At 37.5% G+C, this 21,016-nt stretch overlaps 3 protein-coding genes across 3 annotated transcripts; 2 read left to right on the plus strand and 1 right to left on the minus strand.

Moving 5' to 3' along the window:
• Nucleotides 1–29: 29 nt before the first annotated feature.
• On the plus strand, nt 30–5,547 carry LOC149709514 (uncharacterized). Its single transcript, XM_089864888.1, has 5 exons — nt 30–461; nt 536–712; nt 1,737–2,189; nt 2,982–3,432; nt 5,107–5,547. Exons 1-5 carry the CDS (start codon nt 182–184, stop codon nt 5,540–5,542), a joined length of 1,797 nt encoding a protein of 598 aa, XP_089721014.1. The 5' UTR covers nt 30–181; the 3' UTR covers nt 5,543–5,547.
• A 2,041-nt stretch (nt 5,548–7,588) lies between these two features.
• Nucleotides 7,589–13,610, minus strand: LOC149709515 (ATP-dependent DNA helicase DDX31). Its single transcript, XM_089864885.1, has 13 exons — nt 13,436–13,610; nt 13,149–13,336; nt 11,818–12,118; nt 11,705–11,746; nt 10,329–10,393; nt 10,125–10,244; nt 9,945–10,054; nt 9,410–9,750; nt 8,472–8,722; nt 8,297–8,372; nt 8,139–8,238; nt 7,875–8,064; nt 7,589–7,757 (listed from the first exon to the last, which is right to left on the minus strand). The coding sequence occupies exons 1-13, from the start codon at nt 13,523–13,525 to the stop codon at nt 7,649–7,651; spliced, it is 1,983 nt and encodes a 660-aa protein (XP_089721011.1). The 5' UTR covers nt 13,526–13,610; the 3' UTR covers nt 7,589–7,648.
• A 118-nt stretch (nt 13,611–13,728) lies between these two features.
• On the plus strand, nt 13,729–17,936 carry LOC149709516 (coiled-coil-helix-coiled-coil-helix domain-containing protein 2-like). Its single transcript, XM_089864889.1, has 5 exons — nt 13,729–13,875; nt 13,938–13,997; nt 15,412–15,571; nt 17,407–17,635; nt 17,715–17,936. Exons 2-5 carry the CDS (start codon nt 13,945–13,947, stop codon nt 17,726–17,728), a joined length of 456 nt encoding a protein of 151 aa, XP_089721015.1. The 5' UTR covers nt 13,729–13,875; nt 13,938–13,944; the 3' UTR covers nt 17,729–17,936.
• Nucleotides 17,937–21,016: the final 3,080 nt, after the last annotated feature.

Below are 21,016 nucleotides of genomic sequence, written 5' to 3' on the forward strand. Positions count from 1 at the left end.
GACTTATTTTCAGCCCATCTTGAAATTCTTAATACAAAGTGTTGTCTGCTACACAATCCGCGAATTTCCCGCGCCGGTTCTAGATTTGAATCACGCGTATTTCTCGTTAGCTGTCAAATTTTAGTTTTCATTATTAATTAATACCGTTAATTACTTTTATCATCATATAAATTCATTCAATATGAAGCGTTATCAGTTCAATTATACGCGCACTGCGAAAAAAAGTAAGGGACAAAGTTCTACTGAAGGAGTAGCCACAACAACAACAACGTTAGCAAAGATTTGTTCGGAATGTCGACAAAACGACACTGAAAAATGCGTTCTTCAATGCGAAGAATGTTTGGGATGGTTTCACCCCAGTTGTCTTCATTTTAAACAAGGAGAATTTTCTATAATTGACCCTTGGATTTGCCCCGCTTGTGAAAAGGAACGCGATCAACACCCAAATATCTACGAGAGCGGTAAGTTCATTTTCAGTATTTGGTTTTTGATCGGAGAAATGGTGCTATTAGACTTATGTTAAAATTAATTTAAGCCTTAAAAAGATTCCAAATTTGCGTAACACCCCAAGATGGTTGGGGTGACGAGGTCATATTTGATGATTTACCAAATGATGCCCCTGAAAAACGGGCCAAAAATGAGAACATAAAAAAAGAGGGTTATAAGTTGTTTAGACAAGGAAAATTGCGCAATTTTCAAAGCAACTCGAAAAGTAGGCATCCATCTTAAATTAATCTTATTCCCTTTCCCAATGCGTGGTCCGAGGCTTAGCTGACAAATTAGGGTTAAAATGAAGCGTCGTCTGCTTCGGAGTATCGCTCTAATGAAGCGTCGTCTGCTTCAGAGTATCGCTCTAAGCCTTGGCCCACGCACAGGGCCGGAAATAAGAAAAACAATTTATAGGACATGTGTCCACTGTCCAGTGACCCCCCCCCCATTTGACCGGAGAATTTATTGGACATTGTCCACTGGCATGTGCATAAATAGTGTTGCATCTTCATAGTCAAGCTATCAAGGGTACGTTCAGTAACGAAAATCTCAAGGAAATCGCTGTTTTCTTGATGTTTGGTTGATGGGCTCAAGACGTCACAGTGACGTAAAAGGTTGTTGTACGGAAAAGTAACATTTTGAAGTTAGCGCTGTTTTCAAAAATGGAGTTGGGGAAACGTCTTACGGCCCTCAAAACGTTACGAAGCGCAAATGGCTCTATTGAATTATTAACGAGCTCGCAAATAATGAAATTGTTTTAGAAAATTATGTCTATTTGAATGGTAGAAGTAGTTTTGTAAAGCAAACTAATACAATTACTGTAGCAATAGCATTATTGGAATTTAATTTTTAAATCTCGCGCCAACTTTTCGTCTGTCAAATGTTCAACAGTCAAGCGCTACGTCACGCCATCAAAAAAACCATATCGATTAGATGGTTTTTTTGATGGGCAAGCGCTGAGCATCATGACGTCAAAACCGGAAACACGAAAAAGCGTACAGTGGGAAAAATCTGGCATCGCTTAGTAAGCGCTGTCATCAAAGAGGGTTACTGAACGTACCCCAAAACTTTATTTATTGGTCAAAATGTCCAGTGACCCCTTAGTTTTTAAAAAAATTATGAGACGGTTTAAAATTTTATTGGACAATGTCCAGTGTCCTGCGCTTATTTCCGGCCCTGCCCACACATCGGAAAATGAAGGTCAATTAGGTCATTCGGTTTCCATATTTAATTTTAAATATCCACAGCGTCATTTGCATTTTTCCACGCGATAATTGATGAAACGCCTGACGTCAGTTATGACGTTTGGGTCTGCATAAAATCGGCGTACGAAGTGACCAAATTAAAATGGTGCCAATGTTTTTGCCCGATTGGCGCGAATGGCGATTGCCAGCACGTTGTGGCGTTACTTTACGCCTTGCTCGATGTCCAGTTGTTAGGCTTAACGAAATTACCCAATTCCGGAGATAATCGAAGTTGGCCTCGTATTTGGCGCCAAAAAAAGGTCGAGGTTTACGAACCCATGTTGGTCAGCGAAATATTCGCGGCTTGTAACAATAACCATAACAGTGACGAGGATGAGGAATTGGATGAAAATTCCGAGCAATTTATACCGCCAATTACGCGGGAAAAACTTCAAAAGTTGCTGAAGAATTTGGAAATAATCGATGGGTCTTGCTTTCTAGTTCAAGCTCTTAAAGGTGCTGTAAAGTAGGCCTTGATCATGGATTAACTAACGCTAGGGATTGTTCACTAACTGGGTTTCCCATGTAATTCTATCGCCAACTACATGTTCCGAATTATACCTTGATTCCCCTCTTCATTCCCCCAATTTATTGGACCAAAACGGATGTAGATATAGCGCCATCTCTCGGCAAAATAAATCGTTTATGCCCAATTTATGCAGTATTTCAATTTTGACGTCATAGGCCACGTGATATTTGGTCCAATTTTCTTATAACTTCCTGTTAGGGATAGTAGCTGCTGCTAGGGGGCGTTTGGAACATGCATGCGTTATCTTTTTGGGGGAACGAACTATCCCTAGCGTTAGTTAATCCATGCCTTGATAGATGGGTGGTAATTATTTGAAATACAACACAGGCACCACGTGACCCCAATGTACAAAGACTCCGCGTGGCGTGGGACTGAGCACGTAGTCCTTGGCTTATTTTAACGATATAGAGCGCTGTCAGAAGCGCCGGTGTGACGTCACCCATGCTGTTTTCCCATAAAAAAAAACGGTAACTGTCATGGCCGCCCATTGCTAAAGGCAGACTCGTGACGTTTAACCTTGGATCTGACGTCACAACTGACAGCACTCTATTGCAGAGTCCATTCCCCGAAGTAGTAGTTATAGAAATAAAACGAACTCACTCACTCACTCACTCACTTTCCTTAGTCACATGGTGCCTATGACGTATTTTAAACAATTTCCACCCACTCGTGGCCGCTGCCTTCTTTACAGACCCTTTAACTTAAGTAATATTCCGTAGACAGCGACTGCGTCCCCAAATTAGACCGCAACGTAAACACAAAATTGGTCAAAAAAATCTGGAAATTTGTAATCGAGACGGAAGCGCCTCCCGTTAACCCTTGGCTCGAAAACCTTTCGGAAAACGAACAAAAACTATTAGATTTAATCGAAGTCGACTTGGAAGTTTCGAAAATCATTCAAAAGCAGACGGCTCATAGCCAAGGCGGATTTTGGAGGAAAAGAACGCCTTTACGTATCACTACCAGAGTATTTGGGGCTTTGTCCAAATTGGTACAAAATGGCCGAATGGATGAAATCGTTAACACGTACATTCAAAAGAGCAATTACGCGCGGACCGCGTCTGACCATCATTATTGGGGAAACGAACCAAACGCTTTCGCCCTTTTTCAAATTAAAACGGGCATGAAGTTGCATTCCTCCGTTGGCTTTATTGTAAACCCAAATTTCAGGTAAAAAGGCTTAATTGTTACTTTTTAATACCGAGAATACATACAGCTACTAGGAATCATCGCGTCCCCATACCTTCCATGTTAATTAATTTCTATATGGGTTTTGTGGGTTGGGCTTAAGAATTTACTATACGTCACGCCTTATATTTAAGTTCAGCTAGCTAATTGGACCAAGTCATAATGCGACTTATTGCCACTTATGTAACGCCTTTACAATGCATAGAGGGGTGGTGGCTAGCCCTTATGCCACAGCTAACCGACAGCGCCCTATACTAACTATTACTGTTATTCTGGTGTCTTTCGTCTAAGTTCTTTAGTAATGCAAGTTCCTAGGCGCACAAGGTAAAATTAGTCATGCATAATGATTAGTCTAGCTCTTCGCGCAAAATCCGCCTACATACGTTGAGAAAATGACTACACAATGTTTCCTATTAGCTGTATGTATCCCTGTTAATACATGATTCCTAAAGTTGTATAAGGTAGGCCCCTTTTTTTGGTTGTGGGATAGAGAGCCTCCAATTACTTTTAATAATTTGTTTTCGTGTTACCGATCTCCACAAACAAACGTATGGTCAACCAACACACGAACAAACATCAGTTCATAAGCTATGCTTGTTTTTTACATAACCACACGTAGTTATAACCAGATAGGCCTAAACAGAAGTAAATACTATTTACTTCTGGCCTAAATAATTTTTTAATGGTGAAGGATTAAAATCTCTTCCCGGCCCGAGCTGGAAAGTGGCCACGTGATTTTGTGGGCCATGTTATTTTGGGGTGAAACTTGCTAGAATGTGGTTTTGACAAGTTTTGATAAGAATTCGTTTGATTTGGAGATTATGGTGAAATAGTTTCTTTCCTATCTATTCTTGCTTGTTTTTTTAAAAAAAAAATCTCCGAAATTCTTTCAAACCTTGAGTATTAGGCTAGCATAAGTTTATAAGATTTGTTCCTTCCATAAGTATGACTCTTCCTATACAAGTTCGTAATGCTACTGAGAGACTTAAAGGGACTGTAAAGAGGTCGGCGGACCGTTGAATTTTTATTTAAAAAAACTCACCCGACCCATCCTCCCCTCTCTTGTGATTGGTTGAGTGCCGCCCTGCTTCGGCTTTTCCCCAGTTCTGACCCGCGAGAGTCCGAGGCCCCCGCTGCGTTTGCTAGAAGGAAAGACTTTCGTTTTGCTCACCCCCCCGGGGGGATTGTGACGTCAATAACGACGTTTTCAAAAAAAAAAAAATTCCAACGGTCCGCCGACTTCTTTAGAAACCCTTTAATGAGAGGTAACTAGTTCAAGGGAGAACGACGGAAGCGAGTCAATTGAAGTCCTAACTACACTCGATGCATGGTGGCTAATTAATTTTGCAGCAAGGACCAAGTTCCATCTAGGCACTCCTATTTAGTCTGTGCATTACTAAGCCCCCTTTGACAGCAGCGCCCACTTACCAGGCCTCCCTCGCTTTACCCTGAATCTATGACCCACCTCACTCACTCACTCACTTCAAAATTACAAGCCTTTCAGTTTCTAAGTTACCAACCAGAGATTAATTAAACAAACTTATTTGGAACATGAACATATCTTATATGAACTTATGGACAAACCCCACCCCGACAGTTTTAGGAATCATAAATTTATGGTCAATCAATTCCAACCCCCCCCCCCCGAAATTGCAGTTTCCTGATCGCCAACCCGGACCGTCTGGTTCAAATCCAGAACAAGTTATACTTGGTCCTGATCAAATGTCCTTATTCGATCCATAAGAACAAGGAAAAGATTCGAAGTCGCGCCAAAAATGGCGACTTCTACTTGAACGTCGTTCCCAATGAGGAAACCGAGGAATTGAAACTAAACCCGGACTCCGATGTTTATTACGAGATTCAAGGACAACTCCTGGTTTGTAACTTACCCGTTTGTTTCCTGGTGGTCTATGTCCCTCCCGATGACATCGAGATACTCTTGGTGACGCGGGACAACGACTTTATCAGCCAAAGACTCTTGCCGCAGTTGACAAACGTCTACTTTGATAAATTACTGCCGTATTACGTGCAAGAAATTTGCGGAGAAACTGAATGTAAGATTAAAATGGAGATTAAAACGGAGATTGAGTAATGGCAGTGACGTCACTTCTACTTCTACTTTGTTAAATCTCTATGAACAATTCACATGGAGTGTCATTAGACTATTGAGTAGACAATCGAGTAATGGCATTGCAACCTTTTGGAGTTTGTTAAGATGTATGGGAAATTAACATGGGGTGCCATTAGTCTATTGAACAGCAATGATACTACTTTTGACTTTATAGGCAAATAATATTGGATGCCATTAGTCTATTGAATGGAGATGGAGTAATGGCATTGCATCATTTTTGAGTGTGTTAAGATCTATGGGGAATTAACATGGGGTGCCATTAGTCTATTCAATAGTAATGGAGTAATGGCAACGACACTTTTCCGAGGGGTCGGACGTTCGGCATTTTAGTGTACGGGATTTTGAGATTTCAAGATTTTGACAAAGATTTTGAGATTTTGCCCCAGATTTTGAGATTCTGACTCAGATTTTAGAAATCTGGAAATCTAGTCCAAGATTTTAAGATTTCGGGATTTTAAAGGAGATTTTCAGATTTTGAACGCGATTTTCAGATTTCGAAGAAGATTTCGGGATTTTGTTCAGGATTTTCAGATTTCGAAGAAGATTTCGGGATTTTGTTCAGGATTTTCAGATTTTGTAGGAGATTTTCGGATTTCGAGTAGATTTTCAGATTTTGATTTTAGGATGAGATTTTGGGATTTTACGTTAAGATTTCGGGATTTCTAGATTTTAAAATAGGGATTTCGGGATTTTCAGATTTTAAAATAGGGATTTCGGGATTTTCAGATTTTAAAATAGGGATTTCGGGATTTTCAGATTTTAAGGTAGGGATTTTGGGATTTCTAGATTTTGACGTGAGATTTTAAAGTTTTCAGATTTTGACGTGAGATTTTAAGATTTTTAGATTTTGACGTGAGATTTCGAGATTTTCGAGAGAGATTTTAAACAGATTTCAAACGAAGTGTACGGGATTTTGACAAACGTCCGACCCCTCGCACTTTTCTTTTTAAAAACGTCTATTGAGAATTAACATGGGATGCCATTAGTCTATTGAATAGAAATGGAGTAATGGCATTGCATCATTTTTGAGTTTGTTAAGACTTATGGGGAATTAACATGGAGTGCCATTAGTCTATTGAATGGAGATGGAGTAATGGCAACGACACTTTCCTTTTTAAAAACGTCTATTGATAATTAACATGGGGTGCCATTAGTCTATTGAATAGAGATGGAGTAATGGCATTGCATCATTTTTGAGTGTGTTAAGGTCTATGGGGAATTAACATGGAGTGCCATTAGTCTATTGAATAGAAATGGAGTAATGGCATTGCAACCTCTTGGAGTTTATTAAAGGGAGCCATCGGAGGGTTTGCATTTCCCTCCCGCGGATTTCCGAGCCCTCTTCTAGCTACGAGGGGAGTGAATAAAAGTATCCCCCCATGGCCACCTAGAACCAGGCCTCTCCCACAGAAAACTGAAACAAAGTTGGACGTGCAGATTCAGCGCCACAAAAGTGCAGCGTCGAAATTTGAAACGAATAGGCAGACTGGCTAGCATACCCTCCGGTGGCTCCCTTTAAGGTCTATGGGGGATTAATATGGGGTGCCATTAGTCTATTGAATGGAGATGGAGTAATGGCATTGCATCATTTTTAAGTGTGTTAAGGTCTATGGGGAATTAACGTGGGATGTCATTAGTCTATTGAATGGAGATGGAGTAATGGCATTGCATCATTTTTGAGTGTGTAAAGATCTATGGGGAATTAACATGGAGTGCCATTAGTCTATTGAATGGAGATGGAGTAATGGCATTGAATCAATTTTGAGTGTGTTAAGGTCTATGGGGAATTAACATGGGGTGCCATTAGTCTATTGAATAGAGATGGAGTAATGGCATTGCATCATCTTTGAGTGTGTTAAGACCTATAGGGAATTAACATGGAGTGCCATTAGTCTATTGAATAGAGATGAAGTAATGGCATTGCATCCATCATCTTTGACTTTGTTAAATCTGTATATGTAATAACATGGAGTGTGTGTGTCTTAAGTGAACAGAACCAAGTTTAAATCAATTTTAAAAGAAACTTTTATTTATTTCAAGCTCTAAGTACATTTCATTATAAATATATCATTTCCGTTTAATTTTCTTCTTTTTTTGAACCACATTAATATCGCCCAAACCACTATCGTACTCCGAAACGGGCGCTGAACGTTTACGCGTCACCTGAAACCTGTTCCTAATAAAATAGACCAAATTAGTATCAATTAAAATAGACCAAATTAATGTCAAATTAAACAACTAAAGTCTACAATCTCTAAATAAAACCACGCACAAAGTAAGTTAAGTAACATACCGATCACGTGGTTGCTGATACTGCTGCATCGAATCCCGTTGCATATTCAACAATCTGGAACCCATTTCCGTCGGCGCCTCCTGGAGGCAGAAACTTTTGGCCACGTGACCGAGATGCAGCGATCTGAATGGTAAGATTTCCTTCATCGCCCTTGGGTATGAAGCGTATGATCTGACGTAAGCCACGCAAGCTTAAAGAAATACAATTAAGTCTTAAGCCTTTGTTAGTTTTGGTCAGTTGGTTGCTAAGCCTTGGCCTACCTACCTTTTCTGGCCAACTCCAACATCTTATTGTTAGATTGAACGGCGTGTTCGTATAAATCCTGTAAAGCTGTACCGTATTCTTCAACGGTAACTGGCGACCTCTATCGGATTAGTTTGTTTAGACTTAAATGTTTTAATCGCGTAAATTAACTTAATTACCCTTCGTCGAGCTTGTATTGCGGGCAATAATAATTTAACTGCGGGTAAAACGTCCTTAATCATCATTTCTTTAACCCTAATTAAGTTTAATTTAATTTCATTTAATTTAATTTTAAACTAAGCCTAATTTCTATCGATTCGGATCGGAACAAACAAAGAAACAAAAAATGTCTACCTTATTTTATGTTCTTGAAATAAATTCAAAATGGCGTCTTCGGAAGGATGTAAGAATATAACGGAGGAACCCCTGGCGCCTATTCGGGCCGTTCGACCAATCCTGTGAATGTAATCCTCAAATTTGGCGGGGCAACTATATTGAATTATCCAATCAACGCTTAGAATATCCAAACCCCTCGCGGCCACATCGGTGCATAATAAAACGCCCGTATTCGTTGTTCGGAAGTCCTTAAACGTTTGAACTCGTTCCTATATAATTTAATTGCAATTAAACCTTAATTAATTAGCTTTTAAAGGGACTGTAAAGTGGCATCGACGTGTTTGTAAAAATTATTTGAAATACGTCACGTGACGCCAAGAGACTAGAGTTTCCGTACATGGTTTTGACCAGACAGCTAGTCCGAGATTGTAGCTCGCTAATTCCCCAAAATAAGAGAGCTTTCAGTTGGAGGAGGAGCTGAGTCTGGTGACATAATTTACGCTGCCATATTGGTGGGTCATAGATAATAAAGAGAAAGATCAGAAAGTCAGGGGTGAGCTCGCCGCGCTTTAGTACAAACTGGGTAGGTTCTACTTCCGGGAACCTGCCAACTTCGTCCGGTCCATAAGCGGAAGTCAACTGCAGAAGTTTGGTGTGCCCCCCCCCCCACCCGCAAAACCGCGGCGAAGAGAGATGCACTAAATAAGGCTTAACTTCTGATCCTTCTCTTTATTATCTATGATTGGGTTTAAAGCAGGAATGAATCTAGGACCACGACCCAATATGGCTACCAGAACAGCGCCGGTAAGACTTGGGAGGTGGTGACGTACTACTAGCCCATCTGAAAGCTAAGCTCTCTTTGACGTATTTCAAATCATTTTTACCCACACGCCGTAGGCTACTTTACAGACCCTTTAAGTTTAAAGTAAAAGTTCAGGTAACAGATCGAAACTAACCTGTTGTCCCATGTTTCCGTGCAATTTAAAAAACTGTATTTCGAGTCCACTTTCTTCGACTGATTTCGACAAAACTTGACTAAATAATTCGTAATGAAAATCAACCGTGTCTTGGGCCGACATAAAAATAATCGCCTTAAGTTTCCCAGTTGACGATTTGTCAATTAAAAAGGCCGAAAGACTCAAAAGTCTCAATTTAACGGGAACGAAGGTCAAATATTGCGTCAGATCACTCGGGACTGAGAATTCCGAGCTAGAATTTCCCTCATTTCCAGCGATATCATTTGATATGTCAATGACTTCCGGGTTTTGTAATGTTAACCCGGCCATTGATTCAACACCTGAATAGTTTTAAAAGGTGTTATGAAACTGTTAAACATACAGGGTGTTGTTCCCGAAACGGGAGGGGAATTATGGGAGTGAAATACATGAGTGTGATCATGGTTCTATGGGAAATCATTTTATTTTGGTCCCATTATCACCCTCCCTTTTTGGAACAACACCCTGTATGTTTAAAGCTATAGTTTCATTGTACCTTGATTTAACGTAGCAGACAGCAATACGGTTTGTCTATCTGTTAAACTACATTCTGAAATTTTCTGTACAATTGTCCGTACAGTTTCTTCGAAACCCAATTCCATTAATCTTTCATTGGATTATGTTTAATTAATTAATTTGTCTTAATTAATTATGGGGTAATTAGCGTTTTAATTACCTGTCGGCTTCGTCGATAACTAGCCATTTGACAAACTGTAAATTTAAATTTTCAGTGTGTTCTAAATGGTCCAATAAGCGACCCGGAGTCGTAACTAGTATAGTTATGCCTTTACGTATTCTGATAAAATTGTTTATTTATTTATTTATTTAGTTTAAGGTTTGTTTGTTTGTTTGTTTTTGTAAATACGTGGTCACGTGTTACCTAGCCTTCTCTGATTTTTTCTTCTCTCCACCCATTAAACATCCCGGGACCAACCACGTGAATGCCTAAAAACATTCGTGTTAAATTTGGCAGTTCAAAGATTTACGAGAGATTTTTAGCTAGGTGTGGTTTAACAAGTCTGAACGGGACTGGAACCAAAAGTTTATAGATAAAAACCGAAAAGTGTACTTCGTTTAGTTCCCAGCCTTTGACGGTAGACGCCGTGTTAAATGAGAAGGAAATTAACGACCCCCCTCTCAACCCCTACACGAACCAACTAATCAGAGAAGAGCTTTTTTATTTAGTCAAAGGTTTATAGTAGAAAATAATACTCTATGGTGGCGATCCAAATGTTAATTCTTTGTAATAGAATTAGCTAGTGAGATTATTGACGCGTGTTCCCTGTGCTACGGTCCTAAAGGTACGCAAAGAGGGGGGGGTCAACGCTATTCTGTGAAAACTTCAATGAAGTGTACTTCTGGTTTTTTATCTGTGTACTTTTGTTGGAACCACGGGAGTTATGTGTTCTGTATACGGGTTGTACGAGGGGTAAACCAGTTTCCACGTTTTTCTTATATTAAATCAAGAGTAAAGATATTTTCCATAGACAACTGTGCGTTGTTACAAAAGTATTTTACCCCTCGATTCCATGCACCCGCCAATTGATTGACAGACTAAAAGGGGTAATTGGTTCCGCTTAAATATATACAGGGTGTTCCAAAGAGGGTAGTAGATTAACCAAAGTACAATTGGTTCTACGGGAAATAAATCCATTTTGAGTCGAAGATGTTCTATACTTCTATGACCAACCGATTTTGTCCCCACAAGGGATATACACCCCCTAACACAAGCTATGGTGAATGAAGGACTGTTTTACGAATGACCCCCTTAAATTTAAGTAAGCGACTGAAAGACGGCTCATTATATTGAAGGGATCATTCCTAAAACACTCCAAGGATCATAACTTGTACTTACAGGGTCTCTTATGGCAAAATTGGTCATAGAAGTTACATTTTCCACCCAATAGAGCTATCTCGGTTGTGACGTCATTGCCTAGGTAAAACGTCACAGGCTTAGCTTTGGCAGTGGGCGGCCATCTTTGGTACCGCTTTGGTGGTTCTATGGGCAAATACCATAAGTTACGTCACACCAAGGCTTCTGAGATAGCTCTATATCCCCCATACTGTACTTCGGTCCTATAATTACCCCTTTTGCAACACCTAGTACCTTAGCGAGTTGGAGAACATAGGAACACTTAACATGTACCACGTTAGCACATTCGAAACTAACACGCCTTCTCTACCCCTAACCACACCTAGCTAATACGAAAGTCAAGTATTTTTCGTGACTTGTTTTTGGTTTAAGTTCGAACTTACGCGACATAACTGAAGAAAACATTCGTAGCTTTGAATTGCTAACTACAAATATTAATTAAAATTAAATTAATCAGAAATGTGAGTTACTCTTAAGTCTAGGTGGAATTAATTACTTCTCTAGTGGGTAAAATAACCAGGGCGTGTATCCCGTCATTTCTTTGCAATTTTGGTTCTTGCGCCTGCAAGGCTTGCACGATAGGAACCGCGTAAGCTAACGTTTTCCCTGAACCAGTCGAGGACTTTATCAGGGCGTCTTTCCCTTCCATTAATTTGGGAATGGCTTTTTGTTGAACTGACGTCATACGCGTCACTTTCAAACGGTCTCTCAAACAACCAACCAAATGAGCGTGCAAATTTAACTCCGAAAATTGCACGCTCGAAAATAGATCTTCCTCATTCTGTTTCACTGATTTACTAAATAGATAATTGCGCATCATCTAATTAACGTTTTGAACTATAGAACAATTGACGTTTTTAGCTATAGAACAATTACCGTTTTTAGCTATAGAACAATTACCGTTTCGGACTACAGAACAATTACCGTTTTTAACTATAGAACAATTACCGCTTTTAACTATAGAACAATTACCGCTATTAACTATAGAACAATTACCGCTATTAACTATAGAACAATTACCGCTTTTAAATATAGAACAATTACCGTTTTTAACTATAGAACAATTACCGCTTTTAACTATAGAACAATTACCGCTTTTAACTAAAGAACAATTACCGCTTTTAACTATAGAACAATTACCGCTTTTAACTAAAGAACAATTACCGCTTTTAACTAAAGAACAATTACCGCTTTTAACTAAAGAACAATTACCGCTTTTAACTATAGAACAATTACCGCTTTTAACTAAAGAACAATTAACCGTTTCTACTATAGAACAATTAACCGTTTCTAACTATAGAACAATTAACACTTTTAACTAAAGAACAATTAACACTTTTAACTAAAGAACAATTAAACCGTTTTAACTAAAGAACAATAAACCGTTTTGACTAAAGAACAATAAACCGTTTTGACTAAAGAACAATAAACCGTTTCTACTATAGAACAATTAACCGTTTCTAACTATAGAACAATTAACACTTTTAACTATAGAACAATTAACACTTTTAACTATAGAACAATTAACACTTTTAACTATAGAACAATTAACACTTTTAACTATAGAACAATTAACACTTTTAACTAAAGAACAATTAACACTTTTAACTAAAGAACAATTAACACTTTTAACTAAAGAACAATTAACCGTTTTAACTAAAGAACAATTAAACGTTTTATCTAAGAAATACGCTACTAGTACAAATGTGGGCCAATATAGCTTAGGTTAAAATATAAGCGCTCTAATTAATTAAATTTAAAATATATTTTACGTGATTCATGCACTTGATACTATTTAGTTTAATTATTTAAGAGTTTAACACTTACATGTGGACCACTGGAATGTCAGGATTATGTTTAAAAAGAGATGAAATCAGCTTATTTTTGATGAAGGGATCCTTTTTCCCTGACTTCTCCGACGTTACATTGGATTTATGCTTTTTTGGAGATGATTTCGACGATATTTCAGGCTCATTTTGAGCAGAATTGTCAGCGACATTACTTTCTTCATTAAGCTAATTAGAAAATTAAAGAAATTAAGTCAAAATTAATCCAAAAATAAAGGAAATTTTTATTATCAAGCCAAAAGTATTTCTACAAAATTCACTACGTACTTGTTGCGATTTCTTGGCCTTTTTACGGTATTTTCGTTCCGGTGAAGGATTTGAAATATTTATAACTAATTGATCATCTAAATCACCCATCGTTAAACTTTAAACCGCGCGTACAACTGAACTGTACACGTGGTGTTCTGCGAGTTGCAACTCGTGTTTACTCGAAAGAATAAGCGGACGACGTTTTAGACGAAATTGTAGTAGAGAAGTCGGTTTCTCTGCTTACTGAACTTGAACGAACGGTAATACACGTAAATAGACAAGAGTTCGTTCAGTTCTTTAACCGAAAATGGTTATGCAGCACGTGGTATTGGATTAACCGCACCGCGAGTTACCGAACACAGTAGTCTCTGAAAAAGAGGTGATTGGTGAACTTGAGCCAGAGAAAGTCGGACAGTACAAGGATAAAGACTGTGATTCCAATTGTTCCACAACTAAATGTACGATTTATAACGTTTAATTTATTTTAGCCTTAGTTTAATTTAAAGTTATTTAATTTTAGAACAAATATGCCGCGAAGAGGAAGATCACCATCCCCAATGTCCAGGCCTGCGCCAAGGAGGTAAGAAATTAATTAAGAATTTAATTTTTAATTAAGGTGACCAAGGCTTAGCGAAAAAACCGATTATATAATTATTTTTATAACATTGGGAAGTTCGTTCTCTTAAATTAATGCAATTATCGGTGAAATTAGTATTTAATTTATAGGTTACATTAAAATTATCCAATAAGGCTTATTATTTATGCAAATTAGTGTTAAGTGTACCATTGTTCTAATATCAGGTTATAATAATCACCTGGAGTTCTAGAAAGTTCTCCAAGCGCTAGAGTTGATTGCGTCATCGTGTTATTGCGCGTTGCTTACAAAAATTAGGCTATTTTGGGACTTGGTTAGTTTTATTTACATAACTAGTTATATAAATAAGAAAATAACTTTGAGAATGGGTAACAATTTGTTATGTAAAGGTTAGTTTTACTTCTGTATTAGCAAAATAGCTAGAGGAGAAGTCTAGGTAACATATCATTATACCTTTAAAGAACGGCCTTTTTCTTAAAATAAAAGGAGCAATATTAAAATTAAATAAATGATCTCTTATTACAAAATAATTAGCATTTAATTAGTCTTAAAAACGAGGGCTACTGCGCCGCCATTGGTTTAGTGGCGTCTGCTAAACCGAATCACTTACTCCTAAAGGTATTGGTTGAATTCTCACAGGCTGGGAGGGGTTAGGTAGGGCATAGCCATGGCCAACTTAGATCTTCGATTTTCCAAGTTGGCCATGGTATAGCTATTTCGTTATCTAAGTTGGCCATGGTATCCCTCTTAGTTTATCTTAGTTGGCCATGGTATCCCTCTTAGTTTATCTTAGTTGGCCATGGTATCCCTCTTAGTTTATCTTAGTTGGCCATGGTATCCCTCTTAGTTTATCTTAGTTGGCCATGGTATCCCTCTTAGTTTATCTTAGTTGGCCATGGTATCCCTCTTAGTTTATCTTAGTTGGCCATGGTATCCCTCTTAGTTTATCTTAGTTGGCCATGGTATCCCTCTTAGTTTATCTTAGTTGGCCATGGTATCCCTCTTAGTTTATCTTAGTTGGCCATGGTATCCCTCTTAGTTTATCTTAGTTGGCCATGGTATAGCTCACTCGATCACGCCCGTAAGAAGTTCGTTTACGGTTTTAGCACACTCCACTTAAGCAATGGCGGCGCAGTAGTTCTCGTTTTTAAGACTAATTAAATGCTACTTACTTTGCAATAAGAGATCATTTTTTTAATTTATGTATTTTTGCATTTATATTTAGAAATAGGCCCTTCTTTTAAAGTATAATGTTATGTATCCAACTCTTTCTTTAAAATGTGTTTTGACTACAATATCCTTGAAGGGGCAGATACTAGAAAGTATTTTGCGTATATAATTTAGTAAATTGGAGGTTTTAATTTATCGGTGTTAATTTAAATTGAAATAATGCATTTAGCGCGCCAAGGCAAGCTCCGCCCCCAGCGCCTATGCAACAAACAGCACCAGCTCATGCTCCCCCAGCGCAAATGGCACCAGCAATGGCCCAACCTCGAGGACCTGGTCTTATGGCCCAAATGGCTACTACAGCCGCTGGTGTCGCTGTAGGATCCGCTGTGGTATGACATTGCAATTAATTTCTGCTTAATTAAGATTGAGGCTTACAATTTAGTCAGAATTACGTGAAAAATGATGAGTTTGTGTGCAGGGGTTCTGAAAAATGGTTGTCATGTTAACCATTACCAATTTGTTAGCGCTCATTGAAATGCATGTGGTGTTTCTTTGGGGCTTCTCATTGGGGAATTGCACTTTCTGATTTTAAATCAGGGTTGCCACACATAAGGGAATTTAAAATTTCATGGAATAGGTCAAGGAGAAAGTCTGAATTTTAAAAAAGGTCAATTTAAACCTGGGGAATTTAAAGAGTAGATAAAGGAAAAGTTAGAGTTTTTTAAGTAGGGCAAAAAAGGTCAAGGAAAACGTAGATATTTATGAGTAGGCCAAAAAGGTCAAGGAAAAGTTTGATTTTTATAAGTAGGCCAAAAAGGTCAAGGAAAAGTTTGATTTTTATAAGTAGGCCAAAAAAAAGTCAAGGAAAAGTTCGATTTTTATAAGTAGGCCCAAAAAGGTCAAGGAAAAGTTTGATTTTCATAAGTAGGCCAAAAAGGTCAAGGAAAAGTTTGATTTTTATAAGTAGGCCAAAAAAAGTCAAGGAAAAGTTCGATTTTTATAAGTAGGCCCAAAAAAGTCAAGGAAAAGTTTGATTTTCATAAGTAGGCCAAAAAGGTCAAGGAAAAGTTTGATTTTCATAAGTAGGCCAAAAAGGTCAAGGAAAACGTAGATATTTATAATTTGGCCAAAAAAGGTCAAGGGAAACGTAGATTTTTAAAAATAGGCCAAAAAAGGTCATGGAAAACGTAGATTTTTAAAAATAGGCCAAAAAAGGTCAAGGAAAACGTAGATTTTTAAAAATAGGCCAAAAAAGGTCAAGGAAAAGTTTGATTTTTAAAAATAGGCCAAAAAAGGTCATGGAAAACGTAGATTTTTAAAAATAGGCCAAAAAAGGTCAAGGAAAACGTAGATTTTTAAAAATAGGCCAAAAAACGTCAAGGAAAACGTAGATTTTTAAAAATAGGCCAAAAACGTCAAGGAAAACGTAGATTTTTATAAGTAGGCCAAAAAACGTCAAGGAAAACGTAGATTTTTATAAGTAGGCCTAAAAGGTCAAGGAAAACGTAGATTTTTATTAGTAGGCCATAAAGGTCAAGGAAAACGTAGATTTTTATAAGTAGGCCATAAAGGTCAAGGAAAACGTAGATATTTATAAGTAGGCCTAAAAAGGTCAAGGAAAAGTTAGATATTTATAAGTAGGCCTAAAAAGGTCAAGGAAAAGTTAGAGATTTATAAGTAGGCCTAAAAAGGTCAAGGAAAAGTTAGATTTTTATAAGTAGGCCCATAAAGGTCAAGGAAAAGTATAGATTTTATAAGTAGGCCATAAAGGTTAAGAAAAAGTTCGAGATTTTATAAATAGTAGACCAAAATCATGATGTAGAAATGTCGGATTTAAAAAAATAGACCTAAAAGGTCAAGGAGAAGTCTGGGAGTTTTGTAATAGGCCAGAAACGTGAAGGAAATATAAACTTATGTCAGGTCTTTGGTCAGACAGTTGCAATATTAAAGTGTGTTGGGGCAGTGTTGCACTTGCTCCGATAATTCATTGGTTAAAGGGCAATGTTGTTCATATTAAACAATAATAAATATCCTTGTTAACATTGACAACTCTAGCTTTTGTTTGACCCTATAAATAATTAACATCCATTTCATGATCAGTAAAGGATCAATTTTAAATTCCCATGGCAACCAATCAAAATTTAAACGCAATTATTTCAAGCCTTTAAACGCCCACTTTTAAAACTTAAGTCCTTTGAATTGTTTATTGCGCGTAACAATGTAGGGCCACACAATAGGCCACCTTATAACTGGAGGTGGTTCTTCGGAAGCCGCCCCTGCTCCTGCTCAGGCAGCTGCCCCTCAGCAATATCAGCCTCCGCAACAAAACCAACAGCAATACGCTCCTTGTCAATTTGAAATGAAGCAATTTTTGCAATGCGCCGAAACCCAAAGTGATTTATCGATGTGCGAAGGATTTAACGAAGTTCTAAGGCAATGCAAGGCCTCCAATGGTATTAATTAACTTAAGTGCAATAGTTGCCCATTTTATGGCAATAATAAATTAAATTTTAATTATTATTATTATTTTAGGTCTTGGAATGTAAATTAGTTTAAATATTTATCAACTCAAGTCCCATGAGTCATGAGTAAAAACAAATATTATAAACAATTGTAATGCGTAGTGTGTAGTTATTCCTAAGTAGTTTGTTTCAGGTTTCAATGAGTTATGAATTCATTGGAATATTATTAGCAGTTCTTACTGTTACTGTTGTTGTTGTAGATTTCAATGAATAAATATTAAGTTTCAAATAACTGGTTTACATTTTTTTAATTGACTATAATTAAAACGTACATTACTGAAATTCACTGTGCAGGGTTCGTACGGAACCTGGATAACCTGGATAAGTCGGGGATATGAAAATTTGGGGAAAAATTCATTTCAGGGATAAGTCAGGGATTTAAAAGGTTTTTCCTAAAAAGTCAGGGATATGTCAGGGATTTCGTTTGGTATGTCAAACCATGATTGCTTCGAGTAACAATGCTAAATATGAGACAGGTGTAATTATGAAGTGGGCTCTGGTAAACGCGTCCTTAAAATGGTCAGGGATATTGGTGTCAAAATTTGGTCAGGGATAACAGCTGGAATAGTCAGGGATTTCCAATGTAAAATTTTCGTACGAACCCTGCTGTGGTCTCAATCTATATCTATATAAATCAAAGTCCTGACTGACTGACTGATAATCAAGGCCCAGCCCAAAACCGCTTGCATACATAGAAGGCTCTAAATTTGCAGCAATTAACGTTACTCGTAAGTAGTAGGCGCGTACTAAGAAAGATTTTGCCATCTTAAAAAATGGCGTCCAGAAATGTTAAAAATCTTCCCTGTGCAACGAAGTCCGCGCGTTTCAACCGATTTCACAAATATTTAGTACACTGGTTTCCTTTAACCTATAGACGGGCTGAATGGTCTTTCGGGTTGCCATCTTTTTAAATGGCGGCCAGAAACTTAAAAACCCTTCTTTATGGAATAATGTCGGCATGAAAAGTAATAAAAAATGTTGCCACGGGCTGACGGGCAACGCCAAGTGCCTAATTCGCTCCTAGGGTACTACAAAATAAAAATATTAGTCATCAGCAAAATCTACCCATTCTTTATATCATTTTGATGGAAGTTCTTATTACACGCGAGCGACGCCGCGGGTAACAGCTAGTCATTAATCTATTCTAAAGCTTAATTAAAAGGAGAATTGGATGCCTTTTTGAATTTTTTAAACCTTTATTTAAGTATTACTATGATTATTACACCATTATTTATTACATAATAATTATTAAGTATTATCCCATTAGTTATTACGTTAATTTATTCACTTGTTTAGTGAATAAATTAATGCCGGTTATTATTGTTATTATTTTGTTGCGCTTTTCATTTCTTGCTTGCCGGTGTTATCATGCAAGTTTCGCTGACCTGAAATTAATTATTCGATTTTGGTTTAAAACCTTGAGAATTTGTATTTAAAATAAAAGTGAAAAAATCAAATCATTTACGTTTTCGACTTTCACTTCTATGGGCACAGATCCTGCCGCAGTCAGGACACATTTGATTAACTGCAATTGAAATGAATTAATTACAATGTGTATTAATTTCAAATTAATCGCGTTAATGACGTGGATTTGAGTTTTGTGTTCAAAGTATCGTTCCTTCAACCCTTAAAAGTAGACATGTGTTAAACCCAACATTTAAATAATTTTCCAATGAAGACGATGGTAGCTACAAAGGTAAGACGCAAAATTTCACCATTTAACAAATGTAGCATTATTTGCGGCAGTGGGAAGTAAGTATCGTAATTACCTATGAAACCAGTAAATTGGTAAAACATAAGTTTATGAATTGAGAACGACGGAATTAAGCGAGTCAATTGAAGTCCTAACTACACTCGGTGGTGGTTAATTAATTTTGTATGCAGGACTTCCCAAGTTCCATCTAGGTCCTATTTAGTCTGTTCTTACTAAGCCCCCTTTAACAGCAGCGCCCCACTCATCAGGCCTCCCTCGCTTTACCTCCCTCAATCTATGACCTCACTCACTTCAAAATTACAAGCCTTTCAGTTTCTAAGTTACCAGAAATTAATAAAACAAACTTATGGAACATGAACATATCTTACGAACTTAATTTAATATGGTAAAATAATTTCACCTCTATGGACTGTTGATCCTTTCCAGTTATACTCCTGCAGAATGCGATCCCAATGTCGCTTGATTGGTCAGTAAGTTTACTTTCGCATGATCCTTCTTTCATAACGCTCCCGATTAGCTGTTAAAATAAATAATAATCTAGTCAATTAAAGCCTAAGCTTACTACACATTATTTATTTTGAAGGGTGTTTTGTAAGTGTAAGAGTCACCAAAAGCAGATTTATAACATTTACGAAATTTCGTCTTACTTTGTTGTAAAAGTCGGGCATGTATTCCGCCTGGCATTTGTTCGCTTGAATTATTTCTTCATCCGTAAAGGAATTATCTGTAAAATTTGGTTATTCGATTTTAATTTTTAATATAAATTTAAGTTTGATCAAGTACAGTATAAATTGCCACTACATAATTTAAAACTCAGAGTGTCCTAGCTGTCCATGTAGACGCTAAACACTAATTAGTCTGACTCGATATCTTAACCCGCATTTTAATTAATAGCAGAAGTATATAATACTTTTCTTCTTCGAGAGAAGTGTACCATTACAAAGCGGGAGGGGTAATTGTAACACGATTCTTAATCGCAACATCAGAACTAAAACATTTGGAGTGCACCTACAAGGTTACTAAACCGAATCACATACGCCATGTAAATAGTTCCCTCATCATTACTATATCTTTTAGCGAAGGCTTAACTATTTGTCAAGGCGCATGCATGCGCTTGTGCAGATTTTTGTCCCATGTACGTCAAGACAATCAAGGTTTGTGGGTTGATTGCTGAGGATTTAGTACTGGCAAACAGTGATTATAGAATTCACCCTAGCGCGGTGCGATGCCCATCTGAATTAGGATAGTTTGATGAGCGGGAGAGCAAACCAAAATGGTGCCATGAGCCCGGGAAGAATAACGTTACATATAACTAAAGCATTAAGAGGATACAGAGTGTCATCCTTCTTCTTTTTATATTATCCCCTTCTGCTAAATAATGAAGTTGAAATACTTACTGCATCTGTATTTAGAGAACAAGTCGATAACCATTTCAGCTTGCTCGTTGGTTACCCCGTCCTGGGACTGGGGCTGGGCCTGAACTACCTGAAGACTAATGAAAAGTGCCAATAAGGTGATAAAATATAGGGTCAGTGTGCCTAACTTTGGACAGCTGCAACTTTAGACACTTTTATTATAAAAATCATATTTAATTACTG

This window comes from Phalangium opilio, unplaced genomic scaffold, assembly GCF_054372755.1.
Source record: "Phalangium opilio isolate 3A_F unplaced genomic scaffold, DU_Popi_V2 ptg000013l_1, whole genome shotgun sequence".
Taxonomy (NCBI): domain Eukaryota; kingdom Metazoa; phylum Arthropoda; class Arachnida; order Opiliones; family Phalangiidae; genus Phalangium; species Phalangium opilio.